Raw genomic sequence first — 21069 nt, 5'->3', positions numbered from 1 at the left:
ATTAAGGAGGGAGCACGATGTAATAAGCACTGGGTGTTATATGCAACCAATAAATCACAAAATCCAGCTTTGAATTTAAATAAAATTAAATACACACACACACACACACACACACACAAATATATACAATGGTCTTATTGCCTACAGTTCCAAACCCTAGCAATTTATTTTTCATAATGCCAATAATCTTTCTGAACTGCAACACCCACACTTCACTCCTTTGCTTGGCACTCTACAGTCTATATGAGAAACAGTCTAAGATCTGTAAGATCATCTTCTGTCCCCTGCTGTCTTCCCCAAACTCCTCTCTCCTTATTCACTCTATCAAACTACACCCTATAGCCACATTGTACTTCCTGCATTTCCCAAAAGGGAGAGCCATACTAACTCATACACCTATGCTCAAGCAACTCATTCTATCTGTAATGTTCTTCCATAGTAGAGTCATCTAGTGATTGTAAGCCTGAGGTCTAAGGTAGATTCCACTATAAAGCTATACCTGATTCATGCTCTCACACAACCACTACTCTTGGAAAGAACTGGTCAGTTCTTCCTTTGGGTTTCCATCAATTTTATGTATGTCTACATTAGCAGCATTAATGGGTTTCCATCAATTCTATGTGTGTCTACAATAGCACATTTGTATCACCTATAACATCTGTTTATTCTATTTTATTTCCCCCAAGAACACTAAAAACTGCTTGAAGGCAAGGGCCATACATGATCTCTAGCAACCACAGAATGTAATAAAATTATAAGACATATACAAGGCATTCAATAAATGTTTATTAATGCAGACTAATAACCCTGGCTTTTAGCCATGTGGTAAAATCAACAGTTCACAATGACAAAATTTAACACAAAAAACGTTTGATAGTCCCAAACAGCCACATAGAGGCAAAAATCCAATAATTTATCTTTTTAACAGAAAATAGCTAATAATCAGCATAATCCCCCAAACACATGAGCTCTCACCAACAAATTTTAAAAAGTGCTGACATGGGGCGCCTGGGTGGCTGAGTGGGTTAAGCCTCTGCCTTCGGCTCAGGTCATGATCTCAGGGTCCTGGGATCGAGCCCCACACTGGGCTCTCTGCTCGGGAGGGAGCCTGCTTCCTCCTCTCTCTCTCTCTCTGCCTGCCTCTCTGCCTACTTGTAATTTCTGTCAAATAAATTAATAAAAATCTTCAAAAAATAATACTAAAAAAATAAAAAATAAAAAGTGCTGACATATTTTAAATAGTATACAATGCTCCTATGCATAGCAAAGTAAAGTGTATGTGTGTGTGTGTTTTAATTTATTTGCTATTCTGTTACCCACAACCTCATGCTAGCCTTAGGTTATGTAAAGGAGCTTGTTTCAGGGATGTCCCAGTTCTGTAACCTCCCATGTTCTAAAATTAATCCATTCTCTCTTCCTTTGCAGTCAAATATCTCGTTCTCTCAATAGGCAAAACTCAGGTTGATGATGAAGCCAAGAAAGCATTCTCCAGACATCTAAGGATAGTACCAACAAATGAATAACTTGTATGTTTAATATTCCCAGGGGCGCCTGGGTGGCTCAGTGGGTTAAGCCGCTGCCTTCGGCTCAGGTCATGATCTCAGGGTCCTGGGATCGAGTCCCGCATCGGGCTCTCTGCTCAGCGGGGAGTCTGCTTCCCTCTCTCTCTCTCTATCTGTGCCTGCCTCGCTATCTACTTGTGATCTCTCTCTGTCAAATAAATAAATAAAATCTTTAAAAAAAAAAAAAAAAAAAAAAAAAAAATATTCCCAAACATTATCTGCATTTTAAAAGTTAATTGTAAATGCAAATAAATATTGAGTTGGTATAATATGAGAGATTTTTGAGGAGAAATTTGCCAGTGGGTTAGGAAGGGAAAGAATACAGACATTATCAGCTCAAAACTAACCAAGTTGTAACTGCATTACAATAGAATGAACACAAATTTTGGCTCACTGATTTCAGGCTAGCATTTATCAATATAAGACAATAACAACATCTACAACTCACAGTATTATTTTGTGACTCAACTGGAATATATAGGAAAATACTTAATAAATGACAGAGTCTATGTATAGTTGATTCTTGAACAACAGGGGTTTAAATTGCCCAGGCCCACTTATACTGGTTTTATTCTGTTTTGTTGAGAACTGACAGCAAAAGCCACAGGGCATTTATTTACAACTGCCCACCCCAGTCTCCACAGGACTGAATGGAAGACAGCTAGCACACAAGCCATGCCTTCTGTCCTCTCAGTACTAAAGGGAGACTGGCTCAGACCCTGAGCAACCCCCTCCTCCCCCCTGGCCCAGGACCAGGCAGAGCTGTGAGCTGCCCTGAGTGCTGAGCTGGGTCAAGCACCCATGGCTGGCAGGCAAAAGGTCATGTGAAGCAGAAAAACACACCTAGAGGGCAGGGTGGGTGCTGCTCTAGGAGCCCTTTTCCTCCCAGTAGCCTAGCAGGACTGTAGGCCAGAATAGCTGAAGCCTTTGGGGCCCCTCCCACATAGGCCAGTCCCACCCCATCCCCCAAGCTCTGTGGGCACATTCCCACATAGCTGGCAGCCACCAATGGCCACAGACCAGTGATGGACCTCCAGACAGACCCGACTGTGCTAGGCCTTCAGGTCAGTGTTGCTGCCTGAGGCTAGCCCATTGTCTGCCTGTTCTGAGCCAAGTCTACCCAGACTCTGGTACACTGTCAACTCTAGGCCAGACCCACCTCCACGGCCCTGGACCTCTTACACGCAGATTTTTTTTTTCCAGAAAACGTTAAGTACAGTAATTCAATGTATTTTATCTGATGAATTTCTCAACTTTTTTTTTTCCTAGCTTACTTTATTATAAAAAAACGGTATACTTTTAATACACAAAATATATGTTAGTCAACTGTTCATGTTACCGGTAAGGCTTCCAACCCACAGTAAGCTATTAGTAAAGTTTTCGGGAAGTTCTAATGCAGGGTTATCGGTGTTCCCAATTCCCACTTTGTTCAAAGGCCAGCTATAACTGAAAAGAACTTAGTATCCAACTCCAGAAAAGATGTAGACCCAAGAGTTTGAAATACTAAGTAGAAACCAGTTAACACTAATGGACTTTTTAATAAAAATCAAGAAAACTCTATTCTTCAATCAATTTTCATACTTTTACTAAATCGGTTGAAAAAGTACAATGTATACATATATGGAGAGATCTTCTAAAACCTGCAAACTCTTCTTCTTATAAATAGTAATTAATAAATCTTGGCATTTATCTGAGATGAAAACTAAGGATTCCTTTGTGTTTTCAAAGATACAGCAACCAATGAAGTTTTCTAAGACTTTTTAATTCTCATGATACTTAGATACATTACCAGAGAGAGAAATTTTAAGTAGTTCCTAGTCAAAAGTCTGTTTCAGACCAGTTATTCTCTATCCATTTTGCGTAATCAAAATGAGAAAGAGAAAGATGGTATTACCTGAAAAAATTTTTCATACTGTCATAAGCTAATAACTGATGAAGCCTAAGATACGACCAATTTTTATTTGATAATTAGGTGTCTCTAAGCAATACCAAAGACACATCTGAACTGTCCCTGTGTTTAGTACCAGGCTGACATGGTGGTAAATAAATGTGACTATCATTCAATCAGCTAGCTTTGATATCCTCCATCTTCTTTCTCAGTTTTATTTTTTACATCAATATGAAGGCCACTACTTATCTTGGCCACTACTTATCTTCCCCCCCCCCCCTTTCTCTACATTTAAATACCACAGGCCTGGACAGAAAAACAAATAATATATAAAATTAACACATGGGAGTTCTGGGGCACCTGGGTGGCTCAGTGGGTTAAGCCTCTGCCTTCTGCTCAGGTCATGATCTTGGGGTCCTGGGATTGAGCCCCGCATCGGGCTCTCTGCTCAACAGGGAGCCTGCTTCTCTCTCTCTCTCTCTCTCTGCCTGCCACTCTGGCTACTTGTGATCTTTCTGTCAAATAAAGAAAGAAAATCTTTAAATAATTAATAAATAAATAAATAGAAGTTCTTTAGAGCTATAGATTCTTTAATGACATATACTTCTCTAACAACCTTATAGATATATTGTAGTTCTACTGAAAAACAAGACAATGGAACAGGTCTCTCAATATATGTGTCAAAATTTCCTTATATTTGCAACACTTCTTCTATGTATACCTATATATACTTGTTCAAAGATAAACACTAATATATAATTATATAACAGATTATGTAACTTTTATATATTTCCACTCATTTACCTTCCTATATCAATGAATATATTTCCAATATGTCACTCACTATTCAGTGCTTTATAGTATTCCAAACACCATTATTTATTTAACCCACCCCATATTGTTGACAACCTTACTTTCAACTTTTAGTAGGCATAAAGAGCACAACGAAAGATGAATTTGTACAGAGATCTTCACAACATGTCTGATTATTTTCTAACAATTTTTAGATGCTACTTGAAGGGAAGAAAAATATTATTTGAAATAAAAGGGATGAGAGAAAGGAGTGGATAGATGAAGGAGACAGGGAAAGAGAGTAAAGAAAGGAACAACAGAAAACAAGACAGAGAAGCAGGATAAGGCACAGATTAAAAAAAAAAAGACGTGAAACAATGTATTTCACTTTATTATCAGAGTTGCTGTTGCTGTTCTATCATTTTCAGCAAATTTGTACTACTTAGGTTTAGCTAGGGTAAAACTCTTCCTTGCGATCTTAAACTAAAATTACAATTCCTTCTTTGAAAGCTCATTTTCTCTGTCTAGATATTTATGGGATATAGTTTTTATCCTTAATTTTAAAGAATATCCACAGAGTGGGGCCCCTGGGTGGCTCAGTGGGTTAAAGCCTCTGCCTTCGGCTCAGGTCATGATCCCAGGGTCCTGGGATCAAGCCCCGCTTCGGGCTTTCTGCTCCGCAGGGAGCCTGCTTCCTCCTCTCTCTCTGCCTGCCTCTCTGCCTAGTTGTGATTTCTTTCTATCAAATAAATAAAATATTAAAAAAAAAAAAGAATATCCACAGATTAAAACTTGTAAGAATGTCTTTTGAGCTTTTTTCTCCTAGAATATGGCAGTGAGCATGTAAAGGTTTTTTGTTTTTTGTTTTTTTTTTAGGGCAGCCATTTTAAAATGTCTCTGATTATTACTTGTTTGCAATTTCAAATTAATCTTCTTTCATTTAGGAAAAAAGAATTATCCCTACATTAGACATCTTTGTTAGATACTTAGGTTATTGCTCATCCTTTTAGCTTCTTCTCATTCCTTCCAGATCTAGAAACAGATTGCCATTAATCTGGTTTTCCACAGTGGAGTGAATTTTCTTCCATTTCCACAATTTAGTGGTCATTTGGGAGGTCACATCAAGGGGTATTAACCAGGTGCACGGTTACTTTCTGATGATTTTTAAATTGCCGCAATTTCTTTAAAATATGCTTTTAGGAATCAAGAATGTATTAATGTATCAATGCTCATATGATTCTGAGGTTTGAAAAGGAAAAGGAAGAGAGATAAGGAGGGTCAGGTAGGAAATAAACATAAAAGGAGTGGGCCCAAAAAGAGGAACTGAAATACTGTGATAAATTTTTAAGTGAAAATTTCAGGACAAAAGTTTAAAAAATAAACATGAGAGGCAGCGCCTGGGTGGTTGGGTGGGTTAAGCCGCTGCCTTCGGCTCAGGTCATGATCTCAGGGTCCTGGGATCCAGCCCCGCATTGGACACTCTGCTCAGAAGGGAGGCTGCTTCCCATCTCTCTCTGCCTGCCTCTCTGCCTACTTGTGATCTCTCTCTCTCTCTCTCTGTCAAATAAATAAATAAATAAATAAATCTTTAAAAATAAATAAATAAAATAAAAAATAAAAAATAAACATGAAAACCTGAGGAAAAGCAAACATTCTTGACATTTCCAAACTCAAAGTTATTTTTATTTTCTTACACATCTCCTGGAAAGCCAAATTATTAACAGTGACTATCCTTGACAAAATATTTGGGGACATTAATTTAATGAAATCAACAAAAACCTTACATTACAAAATTTTAGTCAAGCAAACTAATGAGAGGTCTTAATTACACAGAATAGCATTAGGCATGCATGAGAGGCAATCAAAGCTCCTTATTTGCTATTAGTCAAAGATGACATAACTTCAATAAATGTTAAAGGTAGAAAGCTTTAATGAGCATTTACAGAAGCATTTTAATCACATCTTGTTCCATCAGTCATTCTCAAATCAAATTAGCACAGTGCGTAACATGGTATCTGACTGATGAGTCCTCAATGCCACTTACTTGTTTATATTTTTCATAAGTGGTATTCAGTGAGACCAAATTGGTAGAAACTATCTAGGAAGTGGTGTTAAAAAAATTCAAAGGACATTCAAAATTAAAGATTTAAAACTGCTCAGTAAATACTCATAAATATGATTTTAGTTTAGTAATGAAACAGAAAGACTAATCTTTCCCAAAGACATTTTTCTTTCAAACCAAGAAAAACCAACCAAATAATTACAATGATGATAATTCGAATGCCCAACTTTTTTACAGGGAAATCAGATTTTGGCATATTAATCATTTAATCAAGTGTGCTTTTTTGAAATGTAAAAAAAATTATAAACTGAAAAAAACATTTGTTTTAACTATTTCAAAAGGAGTATAACTCAATGAATATATAATCACATATAGAAGTTTAAGATACCATACTTTGGCATATTCGTTGACTTTTTAAGGGAAAGAAGTGTGTGTGCTACATATTAGCCGAAAAAGGTACATTTCCTCTTAATTTGCCATTGAAGAGTCTTCTCCAATAGCCTCAGAAATGGGGTTGGGTGAGAACAAAGAGAATAAAGTAATTTCACTTCATAGATACAAACACAAAGATTCATCACTGCATTTTAACAAATACATTCTGATTAATTTCTGTCCATGTATCTTGTAGTAAAACAGTTCTCTAATCATAACAAAATCCCTATTTTGGATACATATAAATTTTAAAAGCTCAATTATTAAGTCTTAATTGTTAATTTAATTATTAACTGGTATCAAACATACCACACTTTTTTTTTAATACTTTATTTCTATTCACTATTAGAAGATTCAAGTGGTTCCATTTTCATTTCTAAAGATACAACAAGCACATTAGAAATTACACATAAGCTTTGGCTTGTCAACACATTAAACACATTCTTAAATCACTACGTAAGAATTAAAATTTAGGGAACAGGCATGAGAGCCCAAGAAAATAGGTAAAATAACTTCTTTCCAGCTATAATACTTTTAATCTTATATATAAAAATAAATGGTAAGACAAGCTAAGCATTATATTAATAAGACACTAAAAGTAAGTATTAAATACAAAAAATAAAATACTAAAGTTTGGGGGTGAAAGCAACATTATAAAAAATAAGACATGAGGACTAATTAATCCTATCAGTTATCATGTGAGGCTAATAAAAATTAAGAATAATCAATAATTTGGGGCGCCTGGGTGGCTCAGTGGATTAAGCCGCTGCCTTTGGCTCAGGTCATGATCTCAGGGTTCTGGGATCGAGCCCCGCATGGTGCTCTCTGCTCCGCAGGGAGCCTGCTTCCTCCTCTCTCTCTCTCTGCCTCTCTGCCTACTTGTGATCTCTCTCTCTGCCAAGTAAATAAATAAAATCTTTAAAAAAAAAAAAAGAATAATCAATAATTTAAGAATAAAATACTTTTTAATTTCATAACTGTTTACCTGTCAATTCAATGGGAGAAAATGAACCTATTAAATACTTGCTATTATGCTCTAATAAATTCAAGAAAGTAAACACCAGAAGAGTCAAAATCTATAAAAAACAAAAATATACACATTCTGATTATTAAGGGGAGTTTTAGGTCTTTGTTTTCTACTTTTAGAATAGAAAAAAAATTGCAAAGGAAAGATGAAAAGGAATGGTTACATAAAAATAAGTCCAAACCAATAACTCTAAAGAGAATGAAAACTCTTGTCTTCCTCAGCAGATGGCTGTATACTTGCACCCAGCACAGGTAGAGTACATTTATGACAATTCTACCTAAGGAACAAGAGCCATAAATGACCAAACTCTAAGCCAGCGAACTCAAGCTTAGTGTTTACCGTACATAATTCTGTATACATAATAATGAATTTTGCAGGGATTAATAAGAAGATATATTAAGAAAACTCTGTGCAGCAGAATTTAAATGGAAATGTCCCCAAACTCAACAACACTTTGCAACAGAACAGGAGCACCTGGGTGGCTCAGTGGGTTAAGTGTCAGCCTTCAGCTCAGGTTATCATCTCAGGGTCCTGGAATGCAGCCCAGTATCAGGCTCCCTCCTCAGCGGGGAGCCTGCTTCTCTCTCTCTCCTCCCCGTGCTATCTCTGTTGCTATCTCTGTCCCTCTCTCTCTCAAATTAATAAATAAAAACTTAAAAGAAAAAAACACAAAAAACAGGACACATTATTAAAATAAAATGCTTGGTAGGAAGAAAAAATACATATATAGAAAATGCATATGAAATAATGCTGAGAGACTATACAATTGAGAGTTATGACAATTACTCAATAATTGTATTTATTTCAATTTTACTTACTTACTTTAGAGAGAAAGGATGTGCATGCCGGGGGGGGGGGGGGATTTCAAGCAGACTCCTGCTGAGGCAGAGCCCCACAGAGGGCTGGATCTCACAACCCTGAGATCATGACCTGAGCCAAAATTAAAAATTTGGACACTTAAACAAATGAGCCACCAGCACCCCACAATAATTATATACTTACAAAAGCGACTGAATTTATGGAGACTCATGACTGTTTGAATATTACATGGTATACTCTAGAAATGCAAACTCAAATCAAACTGGGTCTGAAAAGTTAGGATAAAGGGAACTTTTATTAGTTTTCTAGGGCTGCGTTCACACATTATCACAACCTTGATGGCTTAAAATAACAGAAATTTGTTCTCACAGTTTCTGAAGCCCAGATATCTGAGCTATCTCTGATGGCTCCAGGAAAGAATCCTTCTTGCCTCTTCCTAGATTCTGGTGACTACAGGAGTTCCCTGGCTCATTTATGGCAGCATAACTCCATAAACATAAACAATTATTTTTAGGTAACAGAGTCTTACTTCCTATAAGATAACACTTTAATAAGAGTTTGTTTTTGTTTCAATTCTTAAAATGATTTTAAAAAACTACAAAATATTGGGGCGCCTGGGTGGCTCAGTGGTTTAAGCCTCTGCCTTCGGCTCAGGTCATGATCTCAGGGTCCTGGGATCGAGCCCCGCATCGGGCTCTCTGCTCAGTGAGAAGCCTGTTTCTCCCTCTCTCTCTGCCTGCCTCTCTGCCTACTTGTGACCTCTCTCTCTGTCAACTAAATAAATAAAATACTTAAAAAAAAAAACAACTACAAAATATTAAGATAAAAATTAGAATATTTTTAAAAGACAAGGAACTCAGGTACCATAAGATCACCAGAATCCTTAGGAATGTCATGGGACAGCTATATTTTCCAAATGGCTTAAATTATTAAACTACAGAACACTCATGAAAGAAATTGAAGAAGGCACAAAAAGACTGGTCCATGCTCTTGGATTGGAAGAATAAACATCGTTAAAATGTCTATACTGCCTAGAGCAATCTATACTTTTAATGCCATTCCGATCAAAATTCCACCGGTATTTTCAAAGAGCTGGAGCCAATAATCCTAAAATTTGTATGGAATCAGAAGAGACCCCGAATTGCTAAGGAAATGTTGAAAAACAGAAACAAAACTGGCGGCATCACGTTACCTGATTTCAAGCTTTACTACAAAGCTGTGATCACCAAGACAGCGTGGTACTGGCATAAAAACAGACACATAGACCAGTGGAACAGAGTGGAGAGCCCAGATATGGACCCTCAACTCTATGGTGAAATAATCTTCGACAAAACAGGAAAAAATATTCAATGGAAAAAAGGCAGTCTTTTCAATAAATGGTGCTGGGAAAACTGGACAGCGATATGTAGAAGAATGAAACTTGACCATTCTCTTACACCGTACACAAAGATAAACTCGAAATGGATAAAAGACCTCAACGTGAGACAGGAATCTATCAGAATCCTAGAGGAGAACATAGGCAGTAACCTCTTCGATATCAGCCACAGCAACTTCTTTCAAGATATGTCTCCAAAGGCCAAGGAAACAAAAGCAAAAATGAACTTTTGGGACTTCATCAAGATCAAAAGCTTCTGCACAGCAAAGGAAACAGTCAACAAAACAAAAAGGCAACCCACGGAATGGGAGAAGATATTTGCAAATGACAGTACAGACAAAAGGTTGATATCCAGCATCTATAAAGAACTTCTCAAACTCAACACACACAAAACAGATAATCATATCAAAAAATGGGCAGAAGATATGAACAGACACTTCTCCAACGAAGACATACAAATGCCTATCAGACACATGAAAAAATGTTCATCATCACTAGCCATCAGGGAGATTCAAATTAAAACCGCATTGAGATACCACCTGACACCAGTTAGAATGGCCAAAATTAGCAAGACAGGAAACAACGTGTGTTGGAGAGGATGTGGAGAAAGGGGAACCCTCTTACACTGTTGGTGGGAATGCAAGTTGGTGCAGCCACTCTGGAGAACAGTGTGGAGATTCCTGAAGAAATTAAGAATAGAGCTTCCCTATGACCCTGCAATTGCACTGCTGGGTATTTACCCCAAACATACAGATGTAGTGAAAAGAAGGGCCATCTGTACCCCAATGTTTATTGCAGCAATGGCCACGGTCACCAAATTGTGGAAAGAACCAAGATGCCCTTCAACGGATGAATGGATAAGGAAGATGTGGTCCATATACACAATGGAGTATTATGCCTCCATCAGAAAGGATGAATACCCAACTTTTGTAGCAACGTGGAAGGGACTGGAAGAGATTATGCTGAGCGAAATAAGTCAAGCAGAGAGAGTCAAGTATCATATGGTCTCACTTATTTGTGGAACAAAACAAATAACATGGAGGACATGGGGAGATGGAGAGGAGAGGGAGTTGAGGGAAACTGGAAGGGGAGATGAACCATGAGAGACTATGGACTCTGAAAAACAACCAGAGGGTTTTGAAAGGGCGGGGGGGTGGGAGGTTGAGGAACCAGGTGGTGGGTAATAGGGAGGCCACGTACTGCATGGAGCACTGGGAGTGATGCCAAAACAATGAACACTGTTATGCTGTAAATAAACAAATTAAAATAAATAAATAAATAAATAAATAAATAAATCCTGGGACACCTGGAAAAAAAATTCAAAAAATTTTAAATTATTAATTTATTTATTAAATAAATAATTTATGAAATTATTTAATTATTAAATTTAAAATTATTAAAATTATTAAAATGAATCTGGCTGACTTAAGCAGACCACAAAATGGTTTTTTTGTATGACAGATTCAGAGATGCCATTATTAACATATAGTACATAAATACCCCTGAGAATCACTGAAATGTAGAGAGCAGTATTTTTCTATATTGCTGTTAGATAGCTGTTTCTTTGTTCTGTATTTTGCCCTTTCTCTTTCTTAAAAGTAACTCTTTTTCCATGGAGGCCCTTCTTTCCCTTTTTGTAATTTGTTAATTATAAACAAAGATTTGTGGGTAAGGGCACAGGTCAGGTCTGCCACATTAGGCCCAAAAGACTCACCCATATTTTAATTCTACCAAACATAAGCTCTAAACCTCAGTTTCTTCATTTGCAAACTGCAGATAATAATAGCACCAAAACATACAGGGTTGTCTGGAGGACAAACTGAGATAAAGATAATAAAGTAATTGGCACAGAACTTGGCATACAGTAAACAATAAATGTCAGCTATTTCTTTTTCCTTCTTACTATTGCCTTATAAATTAACCAGCTCTATTTTTGAAGACTACATCTGTGTGTGTTGTGTTGTCAGAATAAAGTATGGAAAAAATACCAAAAGTTAATAGTGTTTCAAAGAAATAACACTTCATATCAACTAAGATGGCTAAAATAAAAAAGACAGTAATAATCTTTGGCTGGCAAGGACATATGAGAAACCCTCCTATGTTGCTGATGGAGATATAAAAGAATGTAGCTACCCAGAGAACAACTTAGTTTCTTAAAAAGTTAAACATAGATGTATCATATGACACAGCAATTCTACTTCTAGGTAGTAACTATATAAATATCACACACAAATATTCACAGCATTATTCATTCAACCCAAACATCCATCAAAACTGGTGACTAAACAAAATGTGGTACATCCACACTCTGGAATACTATTCATTAATAAAAAGAAATAAAATATTGATATATGCTACAACATGAATGAACCTCAAAAACATGCTCAGTGAAAGAAGTCAGACACAAAAGACTATCTGTATGATGAATACTTACAAGAAATACACAGAAAAGGCTAATCTAGACACAGAAAGCAGATAGTGGACACCTAGAGCTGTGGGAGGTACCACGGATTAACTGTAAATAGGCACTAGAGATTTTACTGGGGTAATGGAAGTATTCTGAAAATAGATTATGGTTATGGCTGCACAACTCAATGAGTTTAGTAAAAATCATTACATTTAAAATGGGCAGTTTGGGGATGCTTGACTGACTCAGTCAGAAGAATATGCAACTCTTGATCTTGGGGTTGTTTGAGCCCCATGTTCAGTATAGAGATTGATTTTTTTTATGGGCAGATTTTATACTATGTAAATTATACCTCAACAAAGTTGCTTTTTATAAAATTAGCAATGGCTATCTTCACCTAAGTGTCATGGGTTATTTTTTTCCCCCAGTTTTACTTTTGAAAAACAAAAAGAGTAAACTGCCAATTTATTGGACTTATAATTAAAAGTAAACAGTAAAGACAATGGGATTCTCCTCTGAATAAAGTACTTGACCTTCATGATACCTACTTTGCTTATATTTTTATTATTTCATTCCTTAGCAAGTTTCTAGACAAAGTTATTAAACAGCTGACTAAGTGACTCAAAGTTGAGTGAAAAATATTAAATGTCCCACATGAATTTTTCTAAAGATCCTACCAGAGGTAATACTGTGATTATGAAATATTTTATAGATTGTTTTTTACAGTCTTTCCTGGATGAGAAGGTAACACAGAAGGTAACATATAGACCTATGTAGTTATATCAAGTCTAAAAAGCAAAACAAAAATACTAAAAGAACACAAACCTTTAAAATACTTGGTCCCAGTACCCTTTTAAAAGAAACTTTTTCAAGAGACTCACACACACTAAAGCCTCAGAATAACTACTGTCTAGATTTATGAGACAGAAATTAGCCAAAGCCTGCATTTGACTGAACACATACCTGGTATACTCTAGAAATGCAAACTCAAATCAAACTGGGTCTGAAAAGTTAGGATAAAGGGAACTTTTATTCGTTTTCTAGGGCTGCGTTCACACATTATCACAACCTTGATGGCTTAAAATAACAGAAATTTGTTCTCACAATTCTGGAGCCCAGATATCTGAGCTATCTCTGAAGGCTCCAGGAAAGAATCCTTCTTGCCTCTTCCTAGATTCTGGTGACTACAGGAGTTCCTTGGCTCATTTATGACAGCATAACTCCAATTTCTACCTCCATTTTCACATGACCTTCTTCCTTCATGGGTCTTCCTGTCCCTTCCTCCACTTATAAGGATACCAGTCACAGGATTTGGGACCCACCCTGAATCCAAGAAGATTTCATCTGGAGATCCTCAACTAATTAAATCTGCAAAGATCCTATCCCAAAAAGGGACTAGACCAGTTGTTTATTAACTATGTGAAAGTTCTCTCTCTTAGGAAAAAAAAAGCTCACCAAAAAACCCTAACAACTCAAATTTAAAATTATCTTGTACATTCTCAGTTGGAAATATCCTATCATTTTAATTGATTCCTTTTCTCAGTAGAAAGTATTCTATTATATCATTAGGAAATTCTATCATTAAAAAATTATAAAATACATATAAAGGGTTGGATGAAAATGTTTTACTTTAACAACTTATTTCCCAAAGGTTATTTCTCTCCTGGTGTTCCTCCTCCTCATGGTGAATGCCCTAACAACCTGTAGCTCTGGAAACTAGTCTGTTGTCATACAAGCAACCCATGAGCAAATTCAGTGCACTCCTTTAAAATATATTCCAAATGCAAACAATTCTCTTAAACTCCCCCACCCCTCCATCCCTGCCTAATCTAAATCACTACCAGTGAGCCCTTTAACATGTAAATCTGTATATCACTCTCTTATACAAAACTGAAATGGCTTCCAACACAGATACAATAAAATCCAAAGTTGCTCTCCTCTTCCATCCCTCTCCCTCTTACTCTCCCCTCAGTCACCTAAATCTTTCAACCTGGAAAAGCACCAACCATACACTGTCTTACTGTTACCTCTATTTCATCCACGTACCTAAAAGGCTGAATCTCTCTGTTCTGTCAATTCTCTGCTAAAATGTCACTTCAGAGAAAGGCCTTTCCTGACCACCTTATCTAAAATTGCACTCCTGGGCCATTCTCCCTTTATCCTTCTGAACTACTGCTTCAGAAAATAACAATCTGACAATCCATGTTAGTTTGTTTCTTACTGTTAGCGTCAATAAACTAGAAAGTAAGTTCCATGAAAGTATATTTGGTTCAGTGCCATATGTCCAGCACTGAAATAATACCTATTTCATTTCAGATACTAGCACAACTAGTATCTGAATGAAAAACATTATCTAACTTTGAATGGCGACAATAATTTTTTCATGCATTTTCCCTTTTCAAATATCCCCTCCTTCACTTTGTAAGGTTTTTATGAGAAGTATTTCCCCAAATTATTTCCCATTCACAATACATTTTCATTCTGCTGTGATAAAACAATTACCAACAGACGTTCCTCTCTACAAGTTAAATATTACCAGGAGAGACAACCAGTTGCTTGCCGTTAGATGGGATGGGAAACAAAGAGCTAGTAAGCAAACAGTCCTGTGATCTGATACCATTCCTCCCAACTGCTCCTTATTTCTGACTTTCTTCTTCCTTCACTGCCAACAAAACTGCCTTCCCAAAACACAATCACTAATCTGGAGAATGGTCTCATGTTTACGTAGGGCTATTAAATCTACTGTATTATATTATACCTTATCAATAATTAGGGCCTTTCTTTCCCTTTAATAGTGTCCCAAAGTAAATTCCAAGGAACAATGTTTCACAGAGGTGTTAAGAGATTCTGAAAAGGGTCAAATAAATTAAGAAACACTTCAATAAGCAGAACAGACTAGATATCTTTCTTAGAAGACTTTCCAGAATCTCAACTATGTTAATGTGAATTCTAAATCTTCACAATGGAAAGAATACACACTGAGACCCAAAATTACTTTTTCAACTCAAACTTAACAGAAGCTTTTATCAATCATTTCATTTCACTACTCTTTTTTCCTAGCTACCTCAAAAATTCTGGCAGTCTGGGGCGCCTGGGTGGCTCAGTGGGTTAAGCCGCTGCCTTCGGCTCAGGTCATGATCTCAGGGTCCTGGGATGGAGTCCCGCATTGGGCTCTCTGCTCAGCAGGGAGCCTGCTTCCTCCTCTCTCTCTGCCCGCCTCTCTGCCTACTTGTGATCTCTCTCTGTCAAATAAATAAATAAAATCTTTAAAAAAAAAAAAAAATTCTGGCAGTCTGACTTATTGAAAACACCTTTTACCTTAGATACTGAGGAAGGTTTAAAAGGAGATTTGCTAATGGATTTAAATTATAATTAAAATGTTCACTGCAGCATATTATTTGGGAATAAATCACTTTTTTTTTCCACAAAGGTGAAGAGTAACAAAGTTTGGTATTACCAAAAGTAGCATAAAATTGGGGTCAACAGCACTCAAGTAATTCCCCTCCACCCAAATATCCCTTTTTTTTTAAACACTGCTAACCAAAATAAGGGTGGGACTGGAGGTACAGTAGGAAGTTCTGTAAATTTCTGTAAAGTGTTATATTTACATTTCTGGGGGTAACTATAATTACATGTAACAGCCTCTTAAATAAACTACATCAGTAGGATCACTTTAGGAAACAATAAACAACACAAATTCATACGCTGTCTGATGCAAAAATTACTTCCCTCAAAAGTCCTCTTTTCTCCATTCTCCCATATCTCAAGGGATTCCGCCCTTATGAATGCCCCTGCATGCCTCCCTTGCCTCTAAAACCTAAAAGGTCACCCTTTTCACTCCTATTCTGTATCAGTGCCAGCTTCCAAACTTGAACTAGTTCATCTTAACATTTGCAGAATATCTTTGTCCATACCTGATGTTACCAGCCAAAGTTGAACTAGTCATAGCCCTAACATCAAAGAAACTCCTGAAACTTAAGAGGCCTGACTGGAATAGGACGCAAATGCACCCTCCCTCTGAGACAAACAATGCTACCTTCAAGTCAGATCCTGCAACAATCCTAAATTCTTTGAAACTAAAAATAGCTCAGCTGTTGTCTCATCTGCCAGCAGATGGCCAGACTATTTTTAATTCAGGATTCTAGAGAGCAGGAATGGATCACGCTAAGCTAGGGCAGCCTAGAAGGCCTCTGCAGAGTTGTCTTAGTTGCAAAAAGCTGTAGTGGGGCAGGAACCAAGAGAGGGCAACCTGGAGCTGTTCTTCGGCCCCTGGGCTTGACACTGATTTTAACAATGTAGACGTGAAGGTTTTTTGTTTGTTTTTTTTAACCATTCTGTACTTCAAAATAAAGTCTGAAATGTAAGATAATCTGATAAAAATTTTAAATAATCTGCACACCCCTTAAAGTTTTCATTACTTTTTTTGTGAAAATAAAATAGAATTTCCTTTATGTGGTATCTTTGAGGGTGAATTTTGTTTTTAATAAAGTGAAATCTCTTCTGATCTTGATAAGGTGTGCTAAAAGTTTTACTTTAACCAAAAAAAATCATTTTCTTAAGAATATGTGATGAACTGTAATTTCAACAGTATTATTTACAGAAAAACTATAACTGGCCATTGTTAAAAGGTAACGGAATTTTGAATACCAGTGCTCTGAAATCACCTCACATGGCAATAAAAGGATTTTAAAACACAAAAGGATTAAAAGTATGACATACTATATACTTTTCTGTTTATTCTGTCTCGATTCAGCTCCTTGGTAGGTGCTCAATAAATATTTGGGGGTGGGGAGGACGAAGAATGCAGGCAGGTTTAGAAGGGTTATTTAGAAAGAATATTTAGAAGGATTATAGCACTCACTTCAATGCTTCCACCCATCCAACTCCTACCCACTCACAACCTAATCTAGATCAGGGATGACCACACCAGTCCTTTCCAGTTTACCATTCCTGCTTGATGATTATCAAGAGACCAAAGTCGGTCTGGATTCTCAATAATGAAGAGAAAAAAGGAGACTTATAATAGTTTCTAGGGACAATACGTATTTGAAGACACCATCTTTACTTTCTGTAAAAATGAAAGGGGTTATCCCTACCAATTTGTGATAATGTATATGGATGACTAGAAGGAAACAAAGTTCATTCATCAGGGACCCACTATCTTGAGATCAATGAGATTTTGCAGAAGATTAAATGTAACTTTTATAAAATTTGAGAAAAAGCCTTACACAGCTTTAAAAAAGTATTGTGTTGCCTAGTCCTTGCCTGGATAGTCACATTTCTCGTAACAAGCTTCTGCTAACTATATGGAAGAGGCAGGCAAAAAAGTAAAACCAGCAAAATCTGCAAAAGACAATTCCCAGTATACCTAACACACACTACCAAGTAGCTCCTACATTTAGATACAGCAAGGACCAAGCCCTACGCCCTCTAAAGATGCTAATCAAGAAGAGCAGGAATACTCAGTGCACAAGTTAACCAAACTGTGTTCACTGTCATGGCACATTAGAGGAAATGTAACCTTACAATAATTAAGTTCAATATCCTGATTTACAAGGAAGGAAACTAAGGCCCAACAACTTGACTGCAATGTAACAGAACTGGGATTTAAACTCAGAATCCCCAATTCTCCTTCCACAGAACTCTCCATCAAAACACACTCAACTTATTGGCATTTTGGAGCGGAAAAAAAATATGTATACAAAATACACTCCATTTCATTGGTCTAATACTTATTACTTAGTATACTAAAAATAAAATTAAGATGGAAAATTTGGTCTCAAACTAAAACTTTACTTTGCATCTCTTAAGTCCTTTAACCTGCAAGTTATTTATAAACCTACACATAATTCTTTTAAAAAACTCAAAATCATTTCTTCCCTCATACCACCTCAATTTAATAATTACTCCTTTCGGGACCTACATAAATTCAATTTTTTTTCGCTATACAAGGTTTTCTCATACACCCAAAACAGTATTTCATTAGCTACAAGGATAAAAAGATGAATTTGATTCACGAAGAGCCAAAGGACTAAACTTAAACCCACTATACCACAGATTCAAAAAAATTTTAATGAAATTTCTTCAGTAATATTTTTCATAGCATCACACCTTAAAATAGCTTAAAAAGAAAAACACTATAGCTTATTGTGCCAAGTTTTAAAAAAAAGTACTCTATTTTAATAATTAAAAGGTCTTTCCTGTCTTCACCCTTTACTTTAACACACATTTAAGTTTTCCAGATTTTCCCCCTTCAAGAACTTCTTCCAAAGTCCATTTAACATGCTTGATTTTTTTTTTTACATTTTTATTTATTTGACAGAGAGAAATCACAACTAGGCAGAGAGGCAGGCAGAAGAGAGAGGAGGAAGCAGGCTCCCTGAGGAGCAGAGAGCCCGAAGTGGGGCTAGATCCCAGGACCCTGGGATCATGACCTGAGCCAAAGGCAGAGGCTTTAACCCACTGAGCCACCCAGGCGCCCCTAACATGCTTGATTTCTTGTCAATTTCATATAGTCTATTTCCACTGCTATAAAATAAAAACAGAAGCATTCGGAATTAATCTTTGTGTTAAATGTCCTGGTCTTTCCCTAAACGATTTCATCTTTAATGGATGCAATAGATCAGTGTTCCCCCTTTAACAATTCTTCATCTGCTTGTCCTCACTATAGGTATTGTTTGGATTTACACTGCTATGGGATTCAATACACTAGATCTCCTCCGTCTGAACTATAAATCAGAATTCAAGCTTGAGAGCAGCTGCCACTGTCCAGACATGTGGCTGGTGGATGTCATTGTCTTTTTCATTTTCCCCATTCCAAGCCCTCCCTCCCGTGTCACTAAAGCTAGCATATTTAAAGGTCCTTCCCTTCCTGGCTTTTATATGGCCACCCCCACCCCTTAACCTCTGGTCTTGTTCTTCCAGGTCAGCCCAGTCACATACAACATCACTCTGTTTTTCCTGTGGCGGAGGCGGAGAGATGTCAGAATGGGCTACACCTCTTGCAGACCCCTTCTCAAGACTGTCAACAAGGGAACAACTTCGGCTTATCTTCCAAAGTACCACACCAATCGACAAAGTTATCAAAATTACGATACGGAACCCTTCCCACGCCCAATCTTGACAAATCAGCTCTACCTCAATTTCCAAGCTAATAAACAACAGCTCATCTTCTGCTCATCACAAAAGGTGCTAGCCCGTCCGCATCGCACGGTCCACCAACAAAATCTCATACTCTCAAGTCGATTCCAAGCCCTGCCGCGTTCCCGGAGCCTCGCTAACTGCCCTTCCTCCTCCACCCAGCCTCTGCCCCACATCCAGCCGAGTTACTGTCAACTCCAGCCGGAGAGCAAAGAGCTTGGCGAAGACTCCCTGAGGTCAGTGGCGCCGGCCTACGGCAGCCCCAGACGACCCCACCTCCCGTGGCGGCTGCCGCGCCGCCCCCCCACCCCCACCCGGGGCCTCCTCCCCGCTCACCTAACGCCACCTCGCACGCTTTGCGCAGCTGGGAGTGATGCGCCTTCTTCACTTCCTTGTCGGCCAAAATCTTCTCCAGGGCCCGGGTCAGGAACATGTTCTTCGTCTTCTTCCCCTCATACATGGACGCAGAGAAGGAGGCGGCGGCTCGTCCGACCCGCGGCTCCCAGCGGCTGGAGGGGAGGAGGAGGGGGAGGAAGAAAAGAGAGAAAGAAGAGGGGGTGGAAGTGGGGGAGAGGAGGCGTGGAGGGCAGCGGCGGGATCACGAAGGGACTGGCAGGTGGGAGCAGCCGCGGTGCGGACGAGGGTCGCGGAGGTCTTCACCAGCCCTTGAGAGGCCGCCCTTTAAGGGCCGCGCCCGTCGGACCGCCGCTTCTCCCGGCCTGGGGTCGCTTCCCGGCCACCCCCCTCACTCGCCCCTCCGGCCCAGGGGCGGCGAGGGAGCCCAGCCCGGGCGGCCGTCTGCCGGGAGTCGAGGGACGAGGCGGCGGCGGCGTCTCAGAAACCCAGAGAGAACACGGCTGCCCTGGCTACTGTGGGGATTAACACCCGCCGCGGCCGCGGACTGGCCTCCATCACCGCGGACCTGCCCCGGCCGCCATGTTGGGAGGAAACGACGCGTCACGCAGCGGCCGAACGGCTGCAGAGGAGGAAACGGCGGCGGCGGCGACGGCGGCGCTGCCTGCCCAGAGCGGCCGCGGCGCGGGGAGGCTGGGGGCGGAGGGCGGCGCGGGAGGAAAGGCCCGAGCCGCAGCGCTACGGTGGCCCGGCGGGGCCTCGTCGCCTTCTGCGTACGCCTGCAGGGCGGCATGGGGCGTGGCAGGCGCCCTGCGGCGCCGGGCAAGCACCTCCGGGCGGCTCCTCAGCGAGGCGGAGGACCCCTGGTACCCTTATTCCCACGGGGTGTAAAGGACTCCCAGCTACAGTGCTTGCACTTCTCCGACTTCTTGAAGGTCCCATTAGTGGAAGTGCAGTCCTTTCCGCTCCAAGGGTCACGGAAACACCCGCATCGCCCATTCTCAGCCGTACAGTGTTTACCTGCCGCGCTCGACTCTAAATTTCCTTACTAGAGGTGCAAAACTGCTATCCAGGACCGTGCCCGTACCCTCGGACTACCTTAAGGAGTCTCTCTTAGGAAGAGTAAACTAAAACCAATTTGACATGGATTCAGGCATGTTCCACTTTTTTTTTTTTTTTAATCTCTGTAGGATAAATCAGTAAACTAGATT

The 21069-nt window shown here is 38.9% G+C and overlaps 1 protein-coding gene across 1 annotated transcript in view; it reads right to left on the bottom strand.

Moving 5' to 3' along the window:
* The window catches only part of ARFGEF1 (ADP ribosylation factor guanine nucleotide exchange factor 1), a 143284-nt gene extending 123167 nt beyond the window's left edge, over positions 1–20117 (bottom strand). The window contains exon 1 of the mRNA XM_046012981.1: positions 19841–20117. Within this exon, the coding sequence (XP_045868937.1) occupies positions 19841–19964 (124 nt within the window). The 5' untranslated portion in view covers positions 19965–20117. The remainder of the gene's footprint in view (positions 1–19840) is intronic.
* Between the last annotated feature and the right edge of the window lie 952 nt (positions 20118–21069).

Source organism: Meles meles, chromosome 1 (assembly GCF_922984935.1).
Source record: "Meles meles chromosome 1, mMelMel3.1 paternal haplotype, whole genome shotgun sequence".
Lineage (NCBI taxonomy): Eukaryota > Metazoa > Chordata > Mammalia > Carnivora > Mustelidae > Meles > Meles meles.
Note: the sequence above shows the minus strand (reverse complement) of the source record. Positions and strands in the feature narration are given on the sequence as shown.